Below are 21,522 nucleotides of genomic sequence, written 5' to 3'. Positions count from 1 at the left end.
TGAAGTATAGTTGGTTTACAATGCTGTGTGAATTTCTGGTGGACAGCCTAGTGATTCAGTTACACACATATATATTCCTTTTCATATTCTTTTTCCTTATAAGCTATTACAAGGTATTGGATGTGGCTCCCTGTGCTCTACAGTGGCACCTTGCTGTTTTAAAATCTTTTTTGTAGTTTGTCTCCTGCTACACGGGATCTCCCCAAGGGCTGAGACTGTTCTTTTTTATGCTCCCCAGGGAACCCCCGTGCCTAGAACAGTGCCTGGCACAGGTGCTGAGCTCAGCAAGTGTTTGTGGAATGGATGACAGCCGTGGGACTCAGCAGGATGAACCCTTCATGCTGAGAATACATGTAAGGAGGATTTTTTTCTTTTTATCTTCCTCCTGGTATAACTTTTTCTGAGAGGCTGTAGTTAAGGATCTCTGTAGATTGGATAAAAACAAAGGAAGAGTGTTGACTCTATTGAAAGTCAATGGAAGAATATTTAACCGCTGCGCCCAGCTCTCCAATTGCTGGTTTCCAGAGCTCTGCTCCAGGGGAATGGATGCTACTGTGACTGAGTGCAGTCTGCAATGGGCAAGAAGAATGAATGGTCCTTCCAAAGCTGATGCTGCCTCAGTCTCCTCCCCCAGCTTCCGACAATGTGATCCAGGGGCTCATGGGAGCCCCCTCAATGAGCATCTGACATCAGCTGTATTAACAGAATCCCTTGGGCTTGGTCAATATAGTAAGAAGGCTCAGGGTCTTCAGATCCTTCCAATGATTCACAGTACAGCTCAGGGTGCCCCATCTCTGGGGGCAAAGATCCAGAGTGACTTTGAGGGCCCAAGAAACAACACAAGTACAAACCACTGTCAGCCAATGAAATGCCTCCTGTCTCAACAGCAGGTGTCCTGTTTCTAAGACTGTGTCAGATGCTCTTGTGACTCACAGAATTCCTGGATTCAGGTAGCTTTTGATCATTACATACTTCAACCAGGAGACACGAAATGTGGGGCAACTACCGTGTGCAGGGCTGTGAAATCTTTGCCATTAGAAAGGGCCCATGTGCACAAAAGGTTGGGGATCATCTGCCCAGGGGAAGTGGCTTGACCTCTGGCACAAGAGAGATATGTTCAAATCCTGGTTTTGCTACTGTGTGAACTGAAGTCAGTTATTTAATAACTTGGAGCTTCGGCTTCCTCCTCTGTAAAATGGAGATAACAGAATAATATTGATTGTCCAGGGCTGGGGAGGTTATATGCTCAGGGCAGTGTCTGGTACATGGTGTGGTCAGTGGTTTCTGCTCCACTGTTATTCCCGAGCAGATGGTCAACTTGGTGACTAGGTAAAAATGGTGGGCATGAAGCACTGTCTTTGGAGATGGCTCGGCCATTTCTAGTCACGGTGCCCGCTTCTAGCAGCCACTAATTGCAGGCACTGTTTTAGGAGTTAGTAGTGGTGGGAAGTGGTGATGATGGGCACGTGGTCCTAGTGAACGGTAGCCTTGATCCCCTTCAGGGCAGAGCCTCTGGAAGAGAAGCGGCTGAAGAGCTGTAAACAGTGACTAAACACTATCTCGCTTCCTTAGAAAAATTTTTTTAAAAAATTGTGGTAAAAGACACGTAACATAAGATTTTCCATCTTAACCACTTTTAAGTATATAGTTCAACTGTGTTGAGTATGTTCCCATTGTTGTGCAACCATCCTCACTTGCTTTTATCACTCAGAATTTAGATAAATCAGTTTCTATCTTGTCAATTGCCCTTATCATGCATTCGGCAGTTCACACTCAAGTCCTGATATGACACTTTCACCACCTGGCGCTCCTCACACACCGTCTGGAGACGGTCTTAGCTTTTCAAAAACGAAAAACCAACCCTCCCCCCAAACCCAAGAGCTGAGAATGGGCAGTTCACAGCAGCAAGCGTCCCTTTACAATATAGCTCTGGTCTTGAAAATCGTATATACTTGAGTTTTTGTCAAATTAAACATTCTTAAAATGTACCAGGAGGGGCCAGCTCTTTCAAAGAGTCCCACGGAGAACCCTTTTGGACAACGAGAAGGGAATGCTTGGTCACTGGGAATGACCGCTCCCAGATTTACCTTGGCCATTTTGTCTTTTCCATATGGTGGGCTTGTGAAAGGTGAGGCAGGGGCAGAGAGCAGTTTCCAGGTATTTCTAAACAGCCAACTCTAGGAGTCACACAGAAAACTCATCAAACGGCTGGGAAGGCAACATCGCACACCCCCACATGCCAATCACGTTGTCAATAATGAGATTCTCCTGGGCTGCAAAGACCAAAGTTTCAGAAGCAAAAAAGAAGAATTTTCTCCCTCCTGGCAGGGGGGCGTGTGTGGAGTGCTGATAAGGAGGGAAGCGAAGGAGGAAATTATCTCCTGACTGCGGGTCCAGAAAACAGACCTTGAAGAAAATGATATGGACTGCACTGAACACAAACACAATCCATTCCAAAGACACACAGACGCGTGGACAATAAACACACAGATGTGGCTAAAGGGAGAGGGAGGGTCACCAGGAGCCGGGCGGAAACATAGATGAAGAAAGAGAAGCTTTGACCATCCTCCACCCCCGACCCCCCAGCAGAATGAGGTTCACACTGGAGAGACTCGTTTAAAGCAGCCTGTTTGGATATATTACAAGGATTCAGGATGAATCCTTCAGGGAAGGAGTAAGCCTTCATCTCTCCCTTTTGATCCCCATCTCTTTCATTTGGCAAAGTGGGAAAGCTGTTACTTGCATCCTGGGGCCCTGGAAATTAATCTGTATGTCTGGCCTCTCTTTGCTGTTCACCCCAGCTCTTCCACGGGGCGGCTAAAGCCGGGTCTGTCTGAGGACAAAGCAACTGGAGACGCAATTCCACGCAAAGAAATCACATCAAATGCGACGTCTGCTATCATGGAGCTGAAAGAGGCAGTTGCCTGGATGACAGTCTGTTCTGCATTTCAGCTAATATCTAGTGACAGCTCAGAAAGAGTTTTCGGCCAAGTGGGAGTTTAGGAGCTCAAGGGTCAGGATGTTTAAATGTATCTGAGCTTACTGGCAAACTCTTTTGCCTTGGTTTTATGCTTCAGACATCATGGGTGGCAATGTTGGTCTAACTTCATAAGGGCTGGGAATGAAATTGAAGAGAGAGCTCTTGCTGCAAAGGTTTTATTTTGTTTTTTTAAGAACAAAGCTGTGGTATTCTATTTCTAAATCCCCCTCCTTCATCACCATCATCATCTCAGCTTACCTTGGGATAGGCGAAGTGTTTTTCACATGTACATCATTTCATTTACTTCTCATAATGATCCTAGGACTACTCTCATTTTTGATGGGGAAAGCTTGCCTCAGAGACACTAAGTAATTTGCCCAAGGTCACACAGTAACAGGCGTAGTGGAAGTCAGTTATTCCTACGTTTTCTCTCCCTCTTTCCTGTCTCATTTCCCTTTGTGATCAAATATAATCTTGAACCAAAACATATGTCTTTTGATAACTGGGACATCTTCTAAAATCATATATTAAAAACAGAACAACACAACCTGCCAAGATTAACAGTTCCAATCTGGTTGATTCAAGAGACACACTAATAGGCTAAAATTTGCTTGAAGATTAATATCCCGATGTGTGCATCATGCCAAAGGTACATGACCTTTTGCTTTGTTCTCAGGAACGTTTGCCAAACCAAGTGGTGAAAAGATATTGCAAAGAGAAAGAAAAAGGAGCCCACGTGAAACATGTCACACTTTCTATTTTTTGATGGAGAATTATGGTAATAAGCTCACACCCTGACACGTGAACTCAATTTTCCCATCAGAAAGGTTAAACAGAGTAAGATGACATAACTTAGAAATACAGCTGCTGGTAAACTGCAGGCTGTGAGCCAGTATAAAACAAGCCGTTTCATTATATATATGCATATACATAAATGAAAGATCATATATGTTATATAAGCTAGCTACTGCTGTGTAACAAATCAACCCCCAAACTCAGAGGCTTAAGGTAACCATGTATTATTTCTCATGAGCCTACCAGTGAGCTAGGTAATTCTGCTGAGATTATCCAGGCATGCCTGATCCCCCTGGGCTCACTTATGTGCCTATAGTCAGCTGGTTGGCAGGCTCAGGGCTGGCTAAGATAACTTGGCTTTGCTCCATGTAGTCTTCCATCCTCCAGTGGGCTAACCTTGACTTATTCTTAGGACTGTGACAAGGTTCTAGGAGAGTGGAATTCATGTGCAAGGCCTTCTGAGGCCTAGGCTTGAAACTGACATGATGTCACTTCCTTTACCTTTTTTAGCAAGTGCAAGTCACAAGGCTAGCCCAGATTCAAAGGGTGGAGAAACTGACTCCACTTCTTGATGGAAAAAGCTTCAACATCATATTGAAAAGGATGTGGATACAAGGCAGGTGGAGAATTAGGGCCATTTTTTTGTTATCAGTCTATCACAGATATGAACAGTACTGCTGAGACATTGCAAAGTGCTGATAGCTCATGTGCAGTGAGCAAGGGGTTAAAAGTCTCTGGTGATATCAGTGCTAGATGAATGTTTCTTTGATTCTCACCTGGTGGAAAGAAGAAGGAGTGGGAAGAACACTGGGTGGGAAGGATGCCAGGGTGCAGGGGTGGCCCAGCCAGGTTGTGGGCAAGTGGCTAGTTTTCAGGGACATGGTTTTTGGGAGCCCTGAGTGAAGGCAGGATCCACCTAGAGAAGTGGAAAAGTAGGCCAAGGCAGAAGCCTTTAGGCAAGATCAAGGTGGGGTGTTCAAGTGCTGATCTTGATCAAGTTCAGGATCAAGCACAGACACCAGAACTAGAGGGCCAGAGGTCACAGCTGCAGAGCAGGGTCTGGAGGCTATTATTCAATTATGATAAGAGCAGAGAGCATTTACCCAGCATGGTCCTGGATTCCAGGAACTGTGCTAGATGCTCTCCCCCTGTTATCACAGTAATCTTCACTGTAGTAGATCCTTAACTAGTTATTGTAGCAGGGTCTGTTAGAGGTAAACTTGCTCAGTCTTTGAAAATATCTTTTGGCTTCCATCTTGATTGATAGTTTAGCTGGATATAGAATTTTAGATTGGCAGTTCTTTTTCTTTTTTCTGGCTTCTATTGTTTTGAGAAATCACATGTCTAGTTGAGCTTTCATTGTAAGTAATTTTTTTAAAATCATTTTTAAAGTAGTGATTTAAATAATTTTTTTTTGAAGTTCTGCAATTTCACTATGATGTGTGTAGGTGTAAAATATTTATCCTGCTCAAAACTCATGTTCCTTGAAACTCAGGAATCAAGTCTGGAAAATTCTCAGCCAATAAATTGGATCTCTCTCCTATTCTCTTCTTTTTGGAGTTGGTAGCAGGCAACTGTCAAACACTAACTTCTCTTTCCTATTTTCCATCTCTTTATTTCTCCATGATGCATTGTTGGTAATTTCTTCAAATCAATCTTCCAACTCATGATTTCTCTCTCTAGCTTTGTCTTATCTTTGTTTAACTCACCCACCAAGGTTTCAATTTCAATGACTGTTTTTTCATTTCTAGAATTCCCATTTGATTTATTTTAAAATCTCCCTGTTATTTTTTTTCCAGTGTCTTGCTCTACACAGTTGTTTTCAATGTTTTATTTTATGTCTTTTAATAATTGTAAACCTGCTTATTTGGGGGGAGGGTAATTAGGTTTATTTATTTATAAAAGAATTTTTAATGGAGGTACTTGGGATTGAACCTAGAACCTCTTGTATGCTAAGCACACACTTTACCCTGAGTTATACCCTCACCCCCCTAATTTATATCTTTAATAATTGTAAACCTGCCCTTGTTTTTGGTGGGGGGCTCCTTCAGACTGCTCTGTTGAGGACTGAGGGCCTAATTCTGATGTTAGTTTGTCTGTAATTTTTCCATGTAGTGGGTTTTTCCCCTTGTGTGTTTTTTCATCTGAAAGATAAGTTCATCTTTAAAGCTGCTCTTATATGCAAATCTGTATAGTTCAGATTGAGGACCCATTTTTTCTCCAGAGTACTCTGGTGTCAGTTTTTTGACTTGGGGAATTCCTGGATCACGCAGGTGGTGTAAACGTGAACCCTAAACCCAAGTGAGGCATGGTCCTGTGTCTCTGAATTCCCTGAATTTCCTCCCTTCCAGTCAGCGCAACATGCTTATTACTGTGGTCCTGCTCCCTCCTTGCTTCTCACCTCTGGTGACTTCCTTTACTTTTTGGAAGCTCAGCTAAGCGTTTAAAAACATATTTGCTATAGTTTACCTATCATTTCTGGAGTACTCGTAGGAGGAGAATTTTCAGGCTAATCAGTTCACACGGTTGCCACTCTAGAACTTGCTACTATAGCTCTAATATTTCTCCATCATATGTTAGTCATCTCTCTTTTTAAAGAAAAAGGACAGGCCTCAGGCTCAGAGCCTTTGGCAGGGGACAGCATCATGCTAGATCTTATAAGAATTGTTTTATTTTTAAAGTTTTAATGATTCCTTTCAGGTATGACAATACTGAGTTTCCATTTGAGGTAATGGTTCTTTATAAAATAAATTTACTTAAGATTATGAGTTGATATGAAAATATTATATCGGAACACCCATGCCAAAAGAAATGACTCGAATCATGAACCTGTTTAATAACTCCTGTGGTTGGGAACCTGGCTGTCAGTCCACAGTGGTTAGTACCCTCCTGCTAATGGTGACAACCTGCTGGCTTCACGGCATTGGCTACAGTTTAGCAAGTTGAGTCGACTTAACATTTGATGTTCTTTGGACTGCAACACGAGGTTTGCTTTCTGATGGCACAGCTATTCTAAAAGGTGGTCATATTTCAACTGGTACTTTACTGAATGTGACTGGATCTAGGGACAAAATAAGATTTCCCTGTGGTTGCTTCCTCTTACCCCTAACCCCCAAAGCTTTACAACTTTTTATTCCCTGTCAGAAACAGACGGCACAGCGACTGATGCCTAATACATGCAAACAAGGAAGATATAGCAGGTGACAGGGGAGTTTCTCAGGCAGCAGGAGCAGCTGCTCAGTTCTGCACAGGCCCATGATGGAAGGCAGCTGGCAGACCCTCCCCAGCCAGCACTTGCTGGAAACCCCCTCGGTGCTAGGCTTGTGAAATGTGAGCCTGAAAGTCACCACAAGGTGGTGCTGCAGCGATCAGAAATGCACCAGGTGTCTCCAGGGTCGGGCCCTCCCCCAGAAGCTTCCTGAAATGCCACTGCCAAGGGGTGGGCTGACCACACCCCAGAGCACCTGCCACTCCCTGGGGTCCCTGAGAGGAACTTTGAGAAGAGAACTCCAGGCCTGGAGGTGCCTTTAACAAGCTTTGCATCCTGGATAAGCTGGGCCAACACTCAGCTATCAAATTAAGGGACAGGTCTAGGGTCCCCATGGGGCCATGGAGAGAGTCCTGCTGTGGGAGTCAGGCAGCCCTGGGGCCCACCCTCTGCTCCTTCACTTATGCCTGTGTGACTGTGAACAAATGAGACTCTAACTGGGAAGGGCCTGGCAGGAAGGGCACTCAGTCAGCTGGCTTCATTTGGTGCAGTTCAACAAGCCTCTTATCGGGTATTGAAGGCTGGGCTGAACTGGCGGCTGGAGATCTCAGCCTCTGGGAAGCAGAGAGAGAGCAGAGGGGCCTTTGGGACCAGCAGATGGGCAGGTTTGTGCAGCCACAGGCAGGGGTGGCTGGGATGGGGTGGGGGGCGTGATCGGCGGGGAGCCCTTCCCATCTGTGATCTCAGCAGGCGGATGGAGTCTGGCTGACCTTTGTCCCTTCAGTGCCCTGCACAGGTGCTGGCACGTGGTGGGTCCTCAGCTGACCGATGGGTAAATACAGACATCAAGTGAAAGCACTGACATGAAAGACTCAAGTCACAGCCTGCGTCCAGGTCCCTGCTTTCCGCTCAACAGGTCCAACCCCTGCGTTCCTGACCCTGCTCATCTCTCCAACCTCACCTCTGCCAACTTCCCAGCAGAAACCTTGGCTCAGGTCGCCTGCCCTCCCCAGACTGTTCATCCTCCTCCCTCTGGGTCTCTGTTGTTGCCAGTCCCCAGCTCGAAGGCCTGTCTCCCTTGCAGCCTCTCAAGGTTTACCTTTTCTCTCAAGACCTGCCACCTCCTCCTTGAAGCCTCCCCTGCCACCTGGAAAGAAAGGCTCCCTCCTGGGAACTGCTTAATATCTGGGCCCTTGCAATGAGGCATTTGGTACTGTTACTGCCCTTGTTTTAAGGCTGGTGTCCACTCTCTTACTCAGATTTGAGGCAATTTGAGGGCTGCAAGCTTATGACGAGAGGCAACATAAAGAAGGAAGTGGTTTAGAGTCAGACGCACCTAAATTAGAATCCCAGATCTGCTTGTTACTGGCTGTGTGCCCTTGGACAAGTCACATAACTTCCCTGGGCGTCTAGTTCCCCATCCATAAAAATGGAAACTGTTAACACCTGCTTCCAGGTGTAATGACGTCCACACCTTTCTAGGTGACTGGGAAGAAGACTGAGATGGAGTCTATTGCTACCTGGCACACAGTAGGTCCTCAATAAACGTCAGCTCCCCTCCTGCTTCCCCTCATCTTGGAAGGATGGCTTCTTATTTTGGAGATGAGCAGCTGTTCTCCATCAAACTCCTGCAGAGGAAAGTAGGATGAACAGGCAGGATGCACTAAAAGCCATGCTTTCCGCTGCTTTCTAAGCTGTGATCCAGGTTCAACAAGAGTCCCCTGAAGCCTCAATCTCCAGCCACGGCTAAGTTACAAAGTGTAAAATCACCCCAATGAAGATCCACCCTGGGACTGGTCCCCTAGTTAACATTCTTCCAAGTACCCAGGTGCTCAAAGCTGAAGAAATCATCTCCAGTCTGAGTGTCTGCAGACACCCCTGCGACAACCTGACAATTAGGCAGCCCCTTGGAAAGGTCATCCCCAACCATGACGTGTCCTCAGAGCTCCAGGTGGGTAACCTTTCCATCAAGAGCTGTTTGAGGTTCTGATGGCTAATTGGGCCGGAACCTGAGCACTTCGCTCCTAAAAGGAGAGGGTGCAACCGTCAGACAGAATGTCAGGTTGAAACGGAAGGTCTTGTTACTTGTGGAGCTGGCATCTCCACGTCCCCTCGTGGAAGTGAGAAACAGGTACTTTATATTCTTTCAATGCTTTCTGTTTTTGCTTCGATTGCTCGGAAACTAGTAGTTAAATTCACAGCTCAATGATAGCAAGTGGGTAATAACAGGAGAAAATTTAACAATAACAGTAAGTGACAAAGAGAGTGGGGACTGAATGCCGACTACTCGTCAGCCTTCTGCTAAGTGCTTTACATGTATTATTCCACTTAATCCTTCCAGTCATGCTCTGACGAAGGCATTAGTAGACCCATTTCACAGACGAGGAGACTGAGGCACAGGGACTAGGTACATGTGCTCAGCTAGTAAGTGGCAGAGCTGGGATTCAGATCCAGGCCCGGCTGCAAAGTCCACTCTCCTGCATTTGGGCTTCCCAACCGCCTCACCCCTCCTGCTCACATCGGTGTTCTTTCTGGTTCTAATGTTTTACATTTATCTATAAGCTGTTGCTCTCACGGCTGGATTTCCTGAGAAGTCGTGGAAATCCAGGAGATGAGGCTTTGCATGAATACATGGATGAGTAAATGAGTGAACCAAAGATGGAAGAAATGAAGAATAAAGAACATACTGGAGACCTGAAAGGTCAGAGTTCACACGGGGACATCCGTGCTGGGATGGCAGGGACAGGGGCCCCCAAACTCAGACTCTGTCATTAAAACACAAAGTGTGGGGAACACACTAACTAGAGGCAGGAATGTTCTAGTCTTCTGTTCTACAAAACAGGCCAGGCAATTTTCTAAAAGACAGCTGTTTTGGTGATGGCGGCTAAGCAGGCTTGATGGTCATGGACATCTTAGATACAGAGGGAAAATAACCCGACAGTTTCCATTACAGAATGCTGTGAACTGAGACGGTTCATTAATATGTAAATTAAGAGGACTTGGGGTGTTTGCTTCCCCTGCTGGAACCCCCAGTCCCCACAGGAATGCTCCTCACTGGCCAGGGTCTGGATTCTTCAGTTTTTATCAACCAGGACTCAGGCACAGGACCTGTTCACACTAAACTCTGGGTGAGGGGATGGCCAGGGAGGGAAGGAAACTGGAAGCAGTCGCTGGAGAGGGGATCTGTCCATGGGACTGGGACGGTCCTCAGGGCTCACCAGGGCCAGAATGAGAAGAATGCCGTCCATCTCCCCGTGCTCACTGCAGAAGCTCTGGCAGATAGTCTGTTTTGCCCAGGAGCTCGGACAGGGAGCACGGACGCCTGCTCCATCTCCTTGCAAGTGACAATTCTTGGTGGGCCGAAATGAATCAGCCTTCAGTTCCCGACACGGTCTCTTGCCAACGTGCTTAGTGGGCCTCTGATCAGCTCGGGGTTCCAAATGGATAAAATCATGTTTTTGAAAGGCCGAGGAGCAGATCTGGGGACATGCTGGCCACCCAGGCACTGAAGCCCTTGGGGCTCTGTTGGGGTGCCAGCGGCCCCCCTGGACATATCTGGACACCAGCACCCTAGTTGGCACTGGGGGTCTATGGCCAATTGGTGGGAGGAGGGTGACATGGATCAAGCAGTGACTAAGCCTAGAGGGTTAATTAATGGTGGAGCAGGGGGGCCGGGCCCCAGAGGTGAGGCCAGAGCAAGGCCCCAGGGCCCCGCTTTTACACAGCTGAGACAACCCAGGTTCCGTGTGCGAGCAAACGCACTTCAGCAGGTGCGACCGCTAAGGTCAAGGATGTCTGAGTTGCTAAGAGGACGCAAATGCCTTTCAAAGGGGGTCAGCCTAGTCTGCAGCCAAACCTGTTCAAAAGTTTTATTAAAGGAGAAAACGAATCCTACGTTTTGCTCCATTCCTTCCCTGGGAGCTGCCAGTCTGAAGATGTTAGTTTCTTCCAGAGAGCTCAGAGGCAGCGAGCCACAGTGAGCCTGGGAAATCCACCTGGATAAACTACTGGAGGCGGGAGCAAGGAACTCTGATTCACTGCCAAGCACCGTGTGGTCACAGCCACCTTACTGAGAGGCCAGCCGGGCAGTCAGGCTGGAGCTGGACCCTGGGCCCTCCATATATACCTTTATGTACCTCTTCTCTGTGCCAAGTCCCACACCCAGTGCTGGTGACACAAGGAAGAAGGAAATGGATATGGTCCCGGCCCTCAACCTCTTCATTGTCAAAACAGGAACATCCATACCTACATCTTAGGGTCAGAAAACATGCAAAGCACTTAGCAGAGTGCCTGGTACACGGTATGTACAACAAGCAGTAGCTATTAAGTCCCAAGAGGCCTCAGCTTCCCATCTGACTAGTCAGCCTGAAGCTCAGAGGTCAGGTGACTTGCCTTACGCCACCTAGACAGTAACCAGCAGAGCCTGGACTTGAGCTCAGGTCACCATCCCTTGCATCCTGAAGGCACAAAGAGCAGGAATCAAATGGAGCCAGAAGACAGAAGAAGAAGAGGTGGGGGAGCCAGGACCGACGTAATTAACGCGCTCCGAGATGCCCAGAGCGCGGCGGGCCCTGTGGGCTTTGATTGGCTGAGTGAAAACATGAACCGGCAAGCTGGCTTATCACACGGTGTCTTGCCAACGGCATGGACAGGGCCACCGGCCAGAGACACTATGTCATGTCACTAATTAACTCCCTTCCGATCTTTTGGGCGTGGAGAGGAGAATAAATGCATAAATAACTGAAGCAGAACTGATTTCTCGGTTTGTGTGGCCGTTTCCTGGCTCAGCCAGATACCCTGAGTCAGTTTGAATTGAGCTCTGTCCAACTACTCAATTTCTGAAATCTTGTCAAGTAAATACATAGAAAAATGGACAATTCACTGTGACCAGGGGCCCAGGGGCCGTCGGGGAGTACCTGGATCGTGGCTCTTCTTGGCATTAGGCACTGCCCCTCCACCCACCCTTGCCACCTGCTGGGGCCAGAAATGCCTTTGGTCGGAGGGTCAGTTGCTTCCGGAGCAAATTCCTCCTGCCGGCTGGCTGATGGAGCGCTGTCAGAGGTGGACTGCTCGTCTCTGGGAATTCTGGCTGCATTCATTTCCTGCCCACAGGCCCCAATGTTTGGCAGGCGGGATCACTGTGCAGAGTGAACACGTGCAGGCTGATGGCGCCTGCGGGGAAGCCTGGAAGCCGAGCGGCCTAAGGGCCCTGGGTCACTAGGAGGCTTGGGCGATAGGCTGTTCAGCTGGCCCGGGTCTCGGGGGCTGTGCTGAGCTGAGGCAGCTCAAGCCTGTCACCACCCGAAGGCCTTGGCCCTGTTCTCGGCAGCAGCAGCACTCACAGCAAACTTCATGGGGTTTTCACGTCCCTCGTTAACGAATCAACTGCTGACAGGTATCGGGTACCTCGTGTGTGCTGAGTCCTGGGCCAGGAGTGGCGAACAGAACAGACAATGCCAGACCCAAAGCTGTGAATGCAGAGACAGACAGCTGTTTAAGGGGGAGGCAGGGAGCAGGGGCAGCTGGACCAAGGAGAGTGGCCCACGTTTCAGGGTCGGGCGCTGGGCGCAGATTCCAGCTCTGCCATCTCCCGGCTCTGCCTTTGGGCAAATCCCTTCAACTCTGAGTCTCAGGGTCCTTGTCTGCCTCTCTGTGAAATGTGCTAAATTACACGCCTGCCTCCTGAGGATGCGTGAGGATCAGAGTTAAAAAAACTAAACACACACACACACAAACAAATACAGAAACAGACTCAGATATAGAAAACAAACTTATGGCTACCGGAGGGGAAGGCGGGGGTGGAGGGATAAATTAGGAGTTCAGGATTTGCAAATACACACTACTATGTATAAAACAGATAAACAGCAAGTCCCTACTGTACAGCACAGGGAACTATATTCAATACCTTGTAATGGCCTATTATGAAAAAGAATATGAAAAGGAATATGTATACATATGTATATAACTGAATCACTCTGCTACACACCAGAAATTCACACAACATTGTAAACCAACTATAGTCCAATAAAAAAACATAAACTGTCACTGTTAGGCATCAGCACAGACCTCCGATCTGTGGTGACCGACACCAAAAACAAACAAATGCACACTTTACCCTCTGAAGTAAAGCAAGGATAATGGGGTCACCTTGTCCAGCTCTAGTTCCCCAAATGAAGGAGCATTTCCTATGAGCTGCTGACTCCCTAATAAGCATCCTGTCCCCAGTGTTTGGGATGCTGACGTCTGGAGAGCCTGCGTCCTTGTGGCTCCACCAATAATAACCTCAGGAGAAAATGGCTGCTTTTTCATCAAGACCAGACTGATGGAAAAAAGATCAGTAACCCTGGGGATCCTGAGTGTGTGTGTGTTTCCCCTTTAAGAACCTGGTGTGTGTGTGTAATTTGGCAAGCCAGATCTTCTGAAGTCTAATTAGTTTATATCTTTTGGCAAGAAACAACCTTTCTAAATGCTCCCTGGTCTGAGGCTTCCTTCCACGTGGAACATGGAGGAGGGAGCTTATGAGCCCCACCCTGAAGGATGCATCTGCGCTGGCTCCACGCCTTGGGGCGGGGTAGGGGAAAGGACGGTGAGGACAGGTGTAAAGCCACAGGATGCCTGGACAAAAGCAGACAGGAGTCACCAGGAACTCCCTGTTTTCCTTCTTGGCAGAGAGGAGCTCTGGGTGTGGCTGAAGGAAGGCAGTTGATGGGAATCTCAGGACTTGAAACCAAAAAATCCTAAGGGACCCACCTGAGCACATTAAGCCTTAGCTGTAAAATGGAGATAATTATCCTGACCTTAGGTTGCTATAAGAATTAGAGAACAAGTCATGAAAAAGGGCCTGGGTTAGCCATTGTAGATCCGAATTCCAGCTGCATCATTACCAGTCCTGCAACCATGGACTAATTACGCCCCCTCTGTAAGCCTCAGTTTCCTCATCCGCAAAATGGGGATAATTAAAACCTCATAGGATTATTGCGAGGAGTAAATAAAACAAGGCATGTGAAGTGTTTAGCTGGGTCTGGTACATAGTAAGTGCCCAATAACTGTTAGCTGGCGAGATGACGATGATGATGATAATGAATTGATCATGGAAGCAGGAAGTAGGGATCTCAGTTAACCCCCGCTGAATCTGGGTCTATTTCTGCATGAAGATTCCCCAGCCACATCAGGCATTGAAATACTCATCTAGAAAGCAAGGGAGTCCCACTGGGAGTCAGTCCTTCCACTCAGCCTGGGCACACCTGAATATGTGGCAAGATGGCTCTGAGAATCTAACTAACTGACGGAGAAAGCTCAACAGACACCTTGACAGTCTCTAAGGTGACGCACACATACGGGTAGAGAGTGGTCCAGCCCCCGAGGAGCCCCTGCAAACCCAAACCACCTGCCTGGGCTGTGGGAGGAGCAGAGCACACTTGGAAGCTTTGCTGAGCATCTGACTGCATTCTGGGGGGCTGGCTTCTTGTGTCTCCTTCTATTTCCTAAACCAAGTACTTACAGGCTTTATGTGGTGGAGCCATTTGTCTACACCTAAGGGCAGGACACTCAGATTAAGGATGTCAGCCTCACCCAGGTGGCTGCCCTAGAACTTGGTATGGAAGAACAGTAAGAGCTCCTTTTCCTGAGCACCTACTGTGCACTGAGAGCTTTTCAGATGACTGACACACATCACTGCCGACTCCCACAGCCATTCTGCAAGACCCCAACTCATGTCTCAGGGAGGGCAGATTATTTAACAGGCTGGACTGTCAGCTCCATGAGGGCAGGAGCTGTACTGGCTGGTTTGTCGCCATCTCCTCAAAGCCCAGCCTAGTGCCTGGCACACAGTAGGTGCTTCATGGATACAAGCCAATGGAGTGAATTTGATTTTGACTAGTTCTCTACTGGGAAGGTCTGATATGAGACACTGTTTTGAGTGAAAACATCCAACCAGGAGGGGCCCCAAATAATAGTATAAACAGGAGCTCTGGAGTCAGAGAAAGGTGTCAAAATTGTAGTTCTCGGGCAAGCAACTCCACTTTTCTCTAAGCCTCACTCTTCTCATTTGAAAAATGGGGGCAGGACTATTCGTCTCGTGAGGTCGTTGTGAGGGTTGAGGAGACGGTACATACATCCCCGAGCAAGAACCAGGCGGAGAGCTGGGCCCTCATGAGTGGCTGCAGTTGCCACCGCTGCTCTGACTGGTGCAGCCACTCCCACTTGCGGGCACCTCTTCATTTTCAAGGCATTTTCACCAGGTCACCTCCCCTGCTTCTCTGGCTCCTGGGCACGGTCTGGAGCCAATCACCATCAACACAGCTCAGAGCTTTGCCTGCCTGGGGCCTGCTCCCTGCCAGACTGGACCCAGCTCTGGTCCTCTGGTGGGTAATGTGCTGGGTGTCATTCCTGCTTTTGTCTGCGTGGGGCTCCTTGGCCCAGCTCCGGGGCTCCTGGGGGCTCTCAGTCAAGCATCCTCAGGGCCTGCTCCCCTCTGGCTTTCCATCAAGATGTACTTCTATCCCCCAAGTTGTAAGGCAAAACAAGGGAAGAGAGGAAAGTCCCTATTTTGTAGATAAAGACACAGAGGCTCAGCGAGGATGGTGTCTGGCTGAGGCCTCAGCTGAGAATTAGTTCCAGAGGCCAGAATCCACTTAGGGTCTTCTGGCTACCAACTGAGAGTGTTCAGGAAGTGAAGCCCACTATTGGATGCTACTTTTATGGAAGTATGAGTTCCCTGCAGTGGACATCAGGTGTGTGTGGCAGCCACCGGGGCCATTCCTGACATAGTTCTGCGTCTTTCCCTTCTGAGCACATGGTAGGAATACATTCACTGGCCCTTCCTGGATGTTAGGAATGTCCACTTGCCTTGCTCTGGCCAATGAAACATGAGTGACAGTGTTGTGTTACTTCCAGGTGAAAACATTGTAAGAGCCAGTGCCTAACTCACCACAATCTCCATCCCCCCTGCAGGAGCCTCTGTCAGCCTGGATCTCTGAGCGGCTACAAAGATCAGAGCCCTCTGCTTACCCACAGTGGACAGGCAGCATGAGAAGTGAACCTTTGTTGTGTTACTCCTTGAAGATCTAGGGGATGTTTGTCACTGCAGCATAACCTAGCCTATCCTGACTGATACGATGTGAACATTGATAACGTTTGACAGCTCACTTATAGAGCGCCCTCTGTTGGCTTTATCCTGGGTACAGGAGGAACAGAGGTTGGTCAGACACGACTGCCCTCACGGGGCTTGTAGTCTGGACCCCTATTTGAAAGGAAGCTGCCCACACTGAGCTTGAGGGAGAGGCAGGCCCAGGTGAGGGGCACCTTGTCACCTGGTGAATGGCAGCATACCCCTAAGCAGTAACCCCCTGCTGTTTGCAACATCCACCAAGAGCGGAAGGTGAACCTGGGAAAGGATGACTGCTACAGGCAGCTTTTCTTAGGGGAGGGGAGAGAAGGACGGGCTGGCTGTAGCTGGGAGGGAGGGGTTGGGGAGGCTGGCTGAGGCTTCTGAGCTCAGGGATTTATTGCCTCATTTTACTACTCAGTCTTGAGGGAATCTACAAAACAATTAGCGGATTCAATCGCATTAAACTAATTCCTCTTTTACATCCCCTAACTCAGATAATGACAGCTTTCCCGCAATTAGGAGAGGGTCTCCTCCATGTGCAGATTAACTGGGTGTTAAACAAGCAGGGCTGCCTGGAACCAGACGGCCAAGCTGGAAGGAATTAGACATGGAACAGCAGCTCCAGGCAGAGGGTGAATTAATTCATTCATGACCCTGGGCCGCTGGAGACTTGGAGGTGCCCCGTGAGTAACACAAGGCCAGGACTTGGGAGGGGGTGGCCAAGGAAGAGGGGGCAAGGTGGGGGCAGGGACAGAAAGGAACCGGAACTGGGCCCCCACCCTTGTGGGAGGCCGATTTTTCTTCAACTCGGTCCATGGTCTGGGTCACCCACGTGCGCAGGGGTGCTCTAATCTGATGTGCTCGCTCCCTTGTATAAAGCCTAAGACAGATGTTGGCATAACAGAAATGCTCAGTCCCAGGCTCTTATTACATGCCAGCATTTATCTGCTCTAGTGCACTTAATCCTCACCACCTCCATGCTGAGACTATTATTATATACTGTGTTTCAGAGGTTAGGCGACCTGCTTAGTAGTGAGTGTGGGATTCAAACCAGATGCCCTGATGCCAGAGCCGGCACCCTCGCAGTAACTGACGTGGGATCTCAGTGGGGAGGAGCTGCGTGGCCCCGTCACCTGACGCCCGCGGAGGCCTGCGCCTGCGCCGTCCTTCCAGCTGTGCCTGGCCCCCCCTCTGTGGGGAGGTGGGGACTGGGGTGCTAAGTTGTAAAGCCCTGGAGGCCAGAGGCTTTCTGGATGGCTGGGAAGAGGGCGTGGGAGAACTGCAGGAAGATGAAGGCCACGTGTGTGTGCCAATATGCAGGCATGTGAGTGTATTTTTTGTGAGTATGTGTATGTCCATTTTTTATTCATTTTACTTTGTGATCTGGGTGGCCTTGGGCCCAAATCCCCTGGGGGCCATCGGAGAGACTGTGCACAAGTGCCCAGCTCTCTGGGTTCAGGACCTCTGAGTTCCCCAGAGTCAGAGTCAGGATTACCATTTGGCAAATATTTGCTCCCCTCCCACTCCGCTGTGGACAGAGCACACTGCCCCACCCCACTGACCTAGGGCTTGGCTATCATTTGCTTTGGCCAACAGAATGTATGGAAGATTCAAGATCACCGAAAATTCTTTGCCACTCTTCCCATCCACAAAAGGAATCCTCTCTGCTCCTGCTGTGCCACATGGGAGAGAGGTTAGCCTGGGTCCCATGAACAGTGCAGCGCCCCAAGTGCCCCATGCTGTGCACCTCACCCCTCTAAGCCCCTGCTGACAGATCTGTCCCAAACCAGCCTTCCATCCTGGAGGTCTCACCTGCCAGAGGCCCAGGGCAGGGCAATCAGGATTTCCACTGCCTCAGCCTGGGAAGTGTGCGTTTGGATGGTGTGACATGATCCCAAAGGTGTCTGTAGAGGGTTAAACAGTAGCTCCCCCAAAAGATGTACCCACCTGGAACCTGTGAGTGAGATTTTCTTTGGAAAAGATGTCTTTGCAGATGTAAGTAGGTCATGCAAATTTGCATGATCCTGAGATGAGATCATCCTGGATGTGAATGGCCCTAAAGCCACCAACAATGTTCTTAGGTGAGAAGCCACAAAGGAGACAATGATGGGAGAACAAAGGCAGAGACGGGGGTGTGGCATCTGCAAGCCGAGTGACACGGGCCCCACCAGAAGCTGGAAGAGGGAGGCTCTCCCCTAGAGCCTTCAGAGGGACCGTGGCCCTGCTGCTCTGCTGACACCCCGATTTCAGACACCTCCCACTCAAGATCCCGCATTGGAACGTAAAGGCCAATGTCATTATTAGAGGACAGTCTCACATCCACTCTAACTTACGTACAGAAGAAATACACAATGTTCCAAATGACTTAACTACTCTGTCTTTTTCAAACTATTTAAAACTTTTAACTAAGGGCTGAGAACATGGACGCCAGGAGGGTTTCCACCTGCGACAATAAGCCAGGCTTACCTTTCTCCTGCTCCATCTCTTGCAGACAGAAGTAGATGACTCTGGCTCCCAGGCTGAAGCCGATCAAGGTGACAGGCCGCCGGCCCTGGGGGAGAAAGGACACAGGTGTTGGGGGGAAGGTGCAGAGCCAGTCCTAGCAAAACATCCACCCTGACAACGGCAGCCCTGGTACACTGCTCAGCGCCTGCCTCGCGCTGAATGAAGCACGCCCGTGCTATTCCCAGCCCTGAGCTCTGATGTCTCAATCAGGAGAGTCGGGGCCCTTGTTTATGTAGGGGTGCACCTGCCGCGGGAGCTGGCTTCTTCCGAGGTGGCTGGCTGGGTTAACTCCCTTTCATCACACATCACTACCCTGCCTCTGTCTCTCCTTCCGCATCTCCCTGTGGCCGAGGACTGCAGTGAAGTGGGGCCCTTCTGGAGCCGGGAGAGGAGGCAGGAGGTGCCCCGAGGTGCAATGGGGAAGAAGGCAGAGTGACATGGTGGAGGGGGACAACCGTTCTCTTCCTAGATGGGAAAGCGGGATTTGAAATATTGGCCTTAAACTACAAGAAGAGGTAGTAAGTTAGATGTAAAGAGGAATTTTCTGATGAAAGAACTTGTAGAGAAGGCAACTCATAAGAAAAAGAAAGTTATGTGGGCTATTTGGGTACAAGTTCTTTTTTTTCCCCCAGATATGAAAGTATCCTTATTATTTGGTGGATTATTTAGCTAGGAATGGAATTCTGTATTAAAAACCAATTTTACTGGAAATAGGGACAGTCAATTGTCAAATGGGATCAAGCTCTAATATTGGAAAGTCCGGTACATTTTGAGTTCTTGTTTGCCTGTAGAAAGTTTTGGGGTACAAATTCTACATGGAAGGAGCTGATGGGTTCCAAAGGTCTAGCTGATCTCAGGACTCTCTCCCTGTCCCTTGTTTTTGTGCCAATATATGCATCCACCCTCCCCCATCTCATCTCCATTCACTACAGTGGAAACCCTCCAGCAAACAGTATTCCAGCTCTGCAGGAACTCCATGACAAAGGCTGCTGGTTATCACTCCACACCCATCCTCCCTTTGCCCTTGGTTATTAAAACCCCTGAGTTTTTCTGGGCCCACAGCTACCCAGCCAAAGACTAAGTTTCCCCAACTCCCCTGCAGCTATGGATGGCTGCAGGGCTGAGTCCTGGCCAAGGGATGTGAAAGGAAGCAACAGGTGTGACTTCTAGGCGCACCCTTCATTCTCCTTTCCCACCTCTGACTGTCTGGACTGTGGATGGACCTCTGACCGTTTGACGTGGTGTTTGGACCACTGAAGATTTGCTCAGTGGTAGCTCTATACTTCTAGGACAGAACACCTGGCCTTGTCCATACCTACAGACGCCTCTTTTTCTCAGTCCTCACCTGATTACTTGCTAGAGATGCAGAGTTTATCATTCTTACTGGTCATTCATTCCTAGGACACTTTTGTCACTTGAACTGGAGGAGCAGTGAAGATCATTCACTCCCTCAAAGCCACTGGGCTACCCCGACGTGGGCTTGTCTTAGATATGATGTCTGTGTGTAAGTCAACCCCCTTGCTTCCCTGCTCCCCGTCTTCCTCCCCACACCCCCACTATTCCCAGGTACCTGCTGTCGGGAGAGCAGGATGTGGGCCAGGTGCTTGCCAACCTCTGCTGATCGATGCAGACACACGCCCCAGGGATTGTCGATGACATTGGCGACCGAGAGGAGGGAGGCTGGCCACGTCAGGGCAGCCACAATGCCTGGGGAGGTGGGATATCAGTGATGAAGGCAGTGGTGGTGGGGGGTGGAGTGCCTTCTAAGGGCTAACGGATGCCTGAGTGAATGCATGCAGAGTCTTTTGGAATCTATAAGTTTTCTAAGTGTTGTCAAACTACTAAATAGTAAAGAAGAAAACTAAAGCTCATGCATCTCTGATACATGGACCAGATCTCATGTGTCCAAACATCTGCCGTGTGTGAGATTCCAAAGATGGCCCCCATTTGTCACTCCACCTTGCATTCTCCCACTTGGCCTCATAACCTTGCAGTGCCCCCTGTCCCTGCCCTGCCCATCCACTCTAGGCTCAGTCATATCTTGGCTTTGGTCAATGAGATGTTACTAGACTCGAGGCTTGAAATGGACCCGCGCCTCTCGTGCACCTCTACCACGGGTGTGGGCTAGTCTGAGATCCCTGGAGAGGGGGAGAGACAAATGGAACAGAGCTGAGTCACCCTTGTGGCCCCAGGCCAGGCTGGCCTGATCAGTGGACAGTCAGCTGACCCACAGATGCATGAGCAGGCCCAGCAAAGAAGAGGCAAATGAAGCCTCATGACTTCTGAGCTACTGTGATAAATGATTGTTATTTTAAGTCACTGGTTTATAGGATGGCTTGTTATGCAGCAATTACTAACTGACACACCATGGGATAATGTGACTGGTTGTTTATCTGTCTTCTCCCTACAAAAACCATAAACTTTTCACAGACAGGAATGTAGTCTTTGTCTCTCTGTGTTCCTAGGGACCAGCACAGTGCCTGGCTCAGGGTAGGGGAGAGGGGGCGGCTTACCAGACAACACCGTGTACTTTAGGGCCTCCTGGGCCACCATGTTGGCAAGACCACTGAGGATGGTCTCCAGGGCGTTGCCAAGCTCCATCAGGTACTTGGCTTCCCAGGCCAGGCAGTACTGCTCGCGGCTGCGGGCCAGGGCAGCCCATGGGGCGCTGAAGGTGCCTGGGGAGAGTGCAGGTAGGTGGGGTCTCTCCTGTCTGATAGAAGACGCCCCACCCTACTTTCCCAGACAGCGGCAGAAACCCACTCTCCGGTGGTGGGAGACAAGAGGCCCACCCCCCGCAGCTGACAGCGAGCAGATGGAGCCCCCAGCAGAGCCCGGGTGCCCCTGCGAGTCAGCAGCCTGGCCAGGTTCACGTCCTGCATTCATTAGTAGCTGGGCGACCTTGGGTGCATCACTATCCCGTGC

The 21,522-nt window shown here is 49.2% G+C and overlaps 1 protein-coding gene across 8 annotated transcripts in view; it reads right to left on the bottom strand.

Annotated features, from left to right (window-relative positions):
• Positions 1-21,522, bottom strand: part of TMCO4 (transmembrane and coiled-coil domains 4) — a 77,838-nt gene that overhangs the window by 16,883 nt on the left and 39,433 nt on the right. For 7 of the 8 annotated variants that reach the window (XR_012511426.1, XM_074377278.1, XM_074377279.1 and 4 more), the window contains exons 11-13: positions 21,111-21,275; positions 20,168-20,304; positions 18,559-18,643 (exon numbers count right to left, since the gene is read on the bottom strand). Coding sequence is in view for 7 of the 8 variants with exons in the window: in XM_074377278.1 (XP_074233379.1) it covers positions 18,559-18,643; positions 20,168-20,304; positions 21,111-21,275 (387 nt within the window). In the remaining variant the exon portion in view is untranslated. Of the gene's footprint in view, positions 1-11,418; positions 12,452-18,558; positions 18,644-20,167; positions 20,305-21,110; positions 21,276-21,522 lie in introns of those variants that run through there. The other variant, XM_074377280.1, reaches the window with a different exon arrangement.

This window comes from Camelus bactrianus, chromosome 13, assembly GCF_048773025.1.
Source record: "Camelus bactrianus isolate YW-2024 breed Bactrian camel chromosome 13, ASM4877302v1, whole genome shotgun sequence".
Taxonomy (NCBI): Eukaryota; Metazoa; Chordata; class Mammalia; order Artiodactyla; family Camelidae; genus Camelus; species Camelus bactrianus.
The sequence above is the reverse complement of the archived record's forward strand: the minus strand, read 5'-3'. Positions and strand labels throughout refer to the sequence as shown.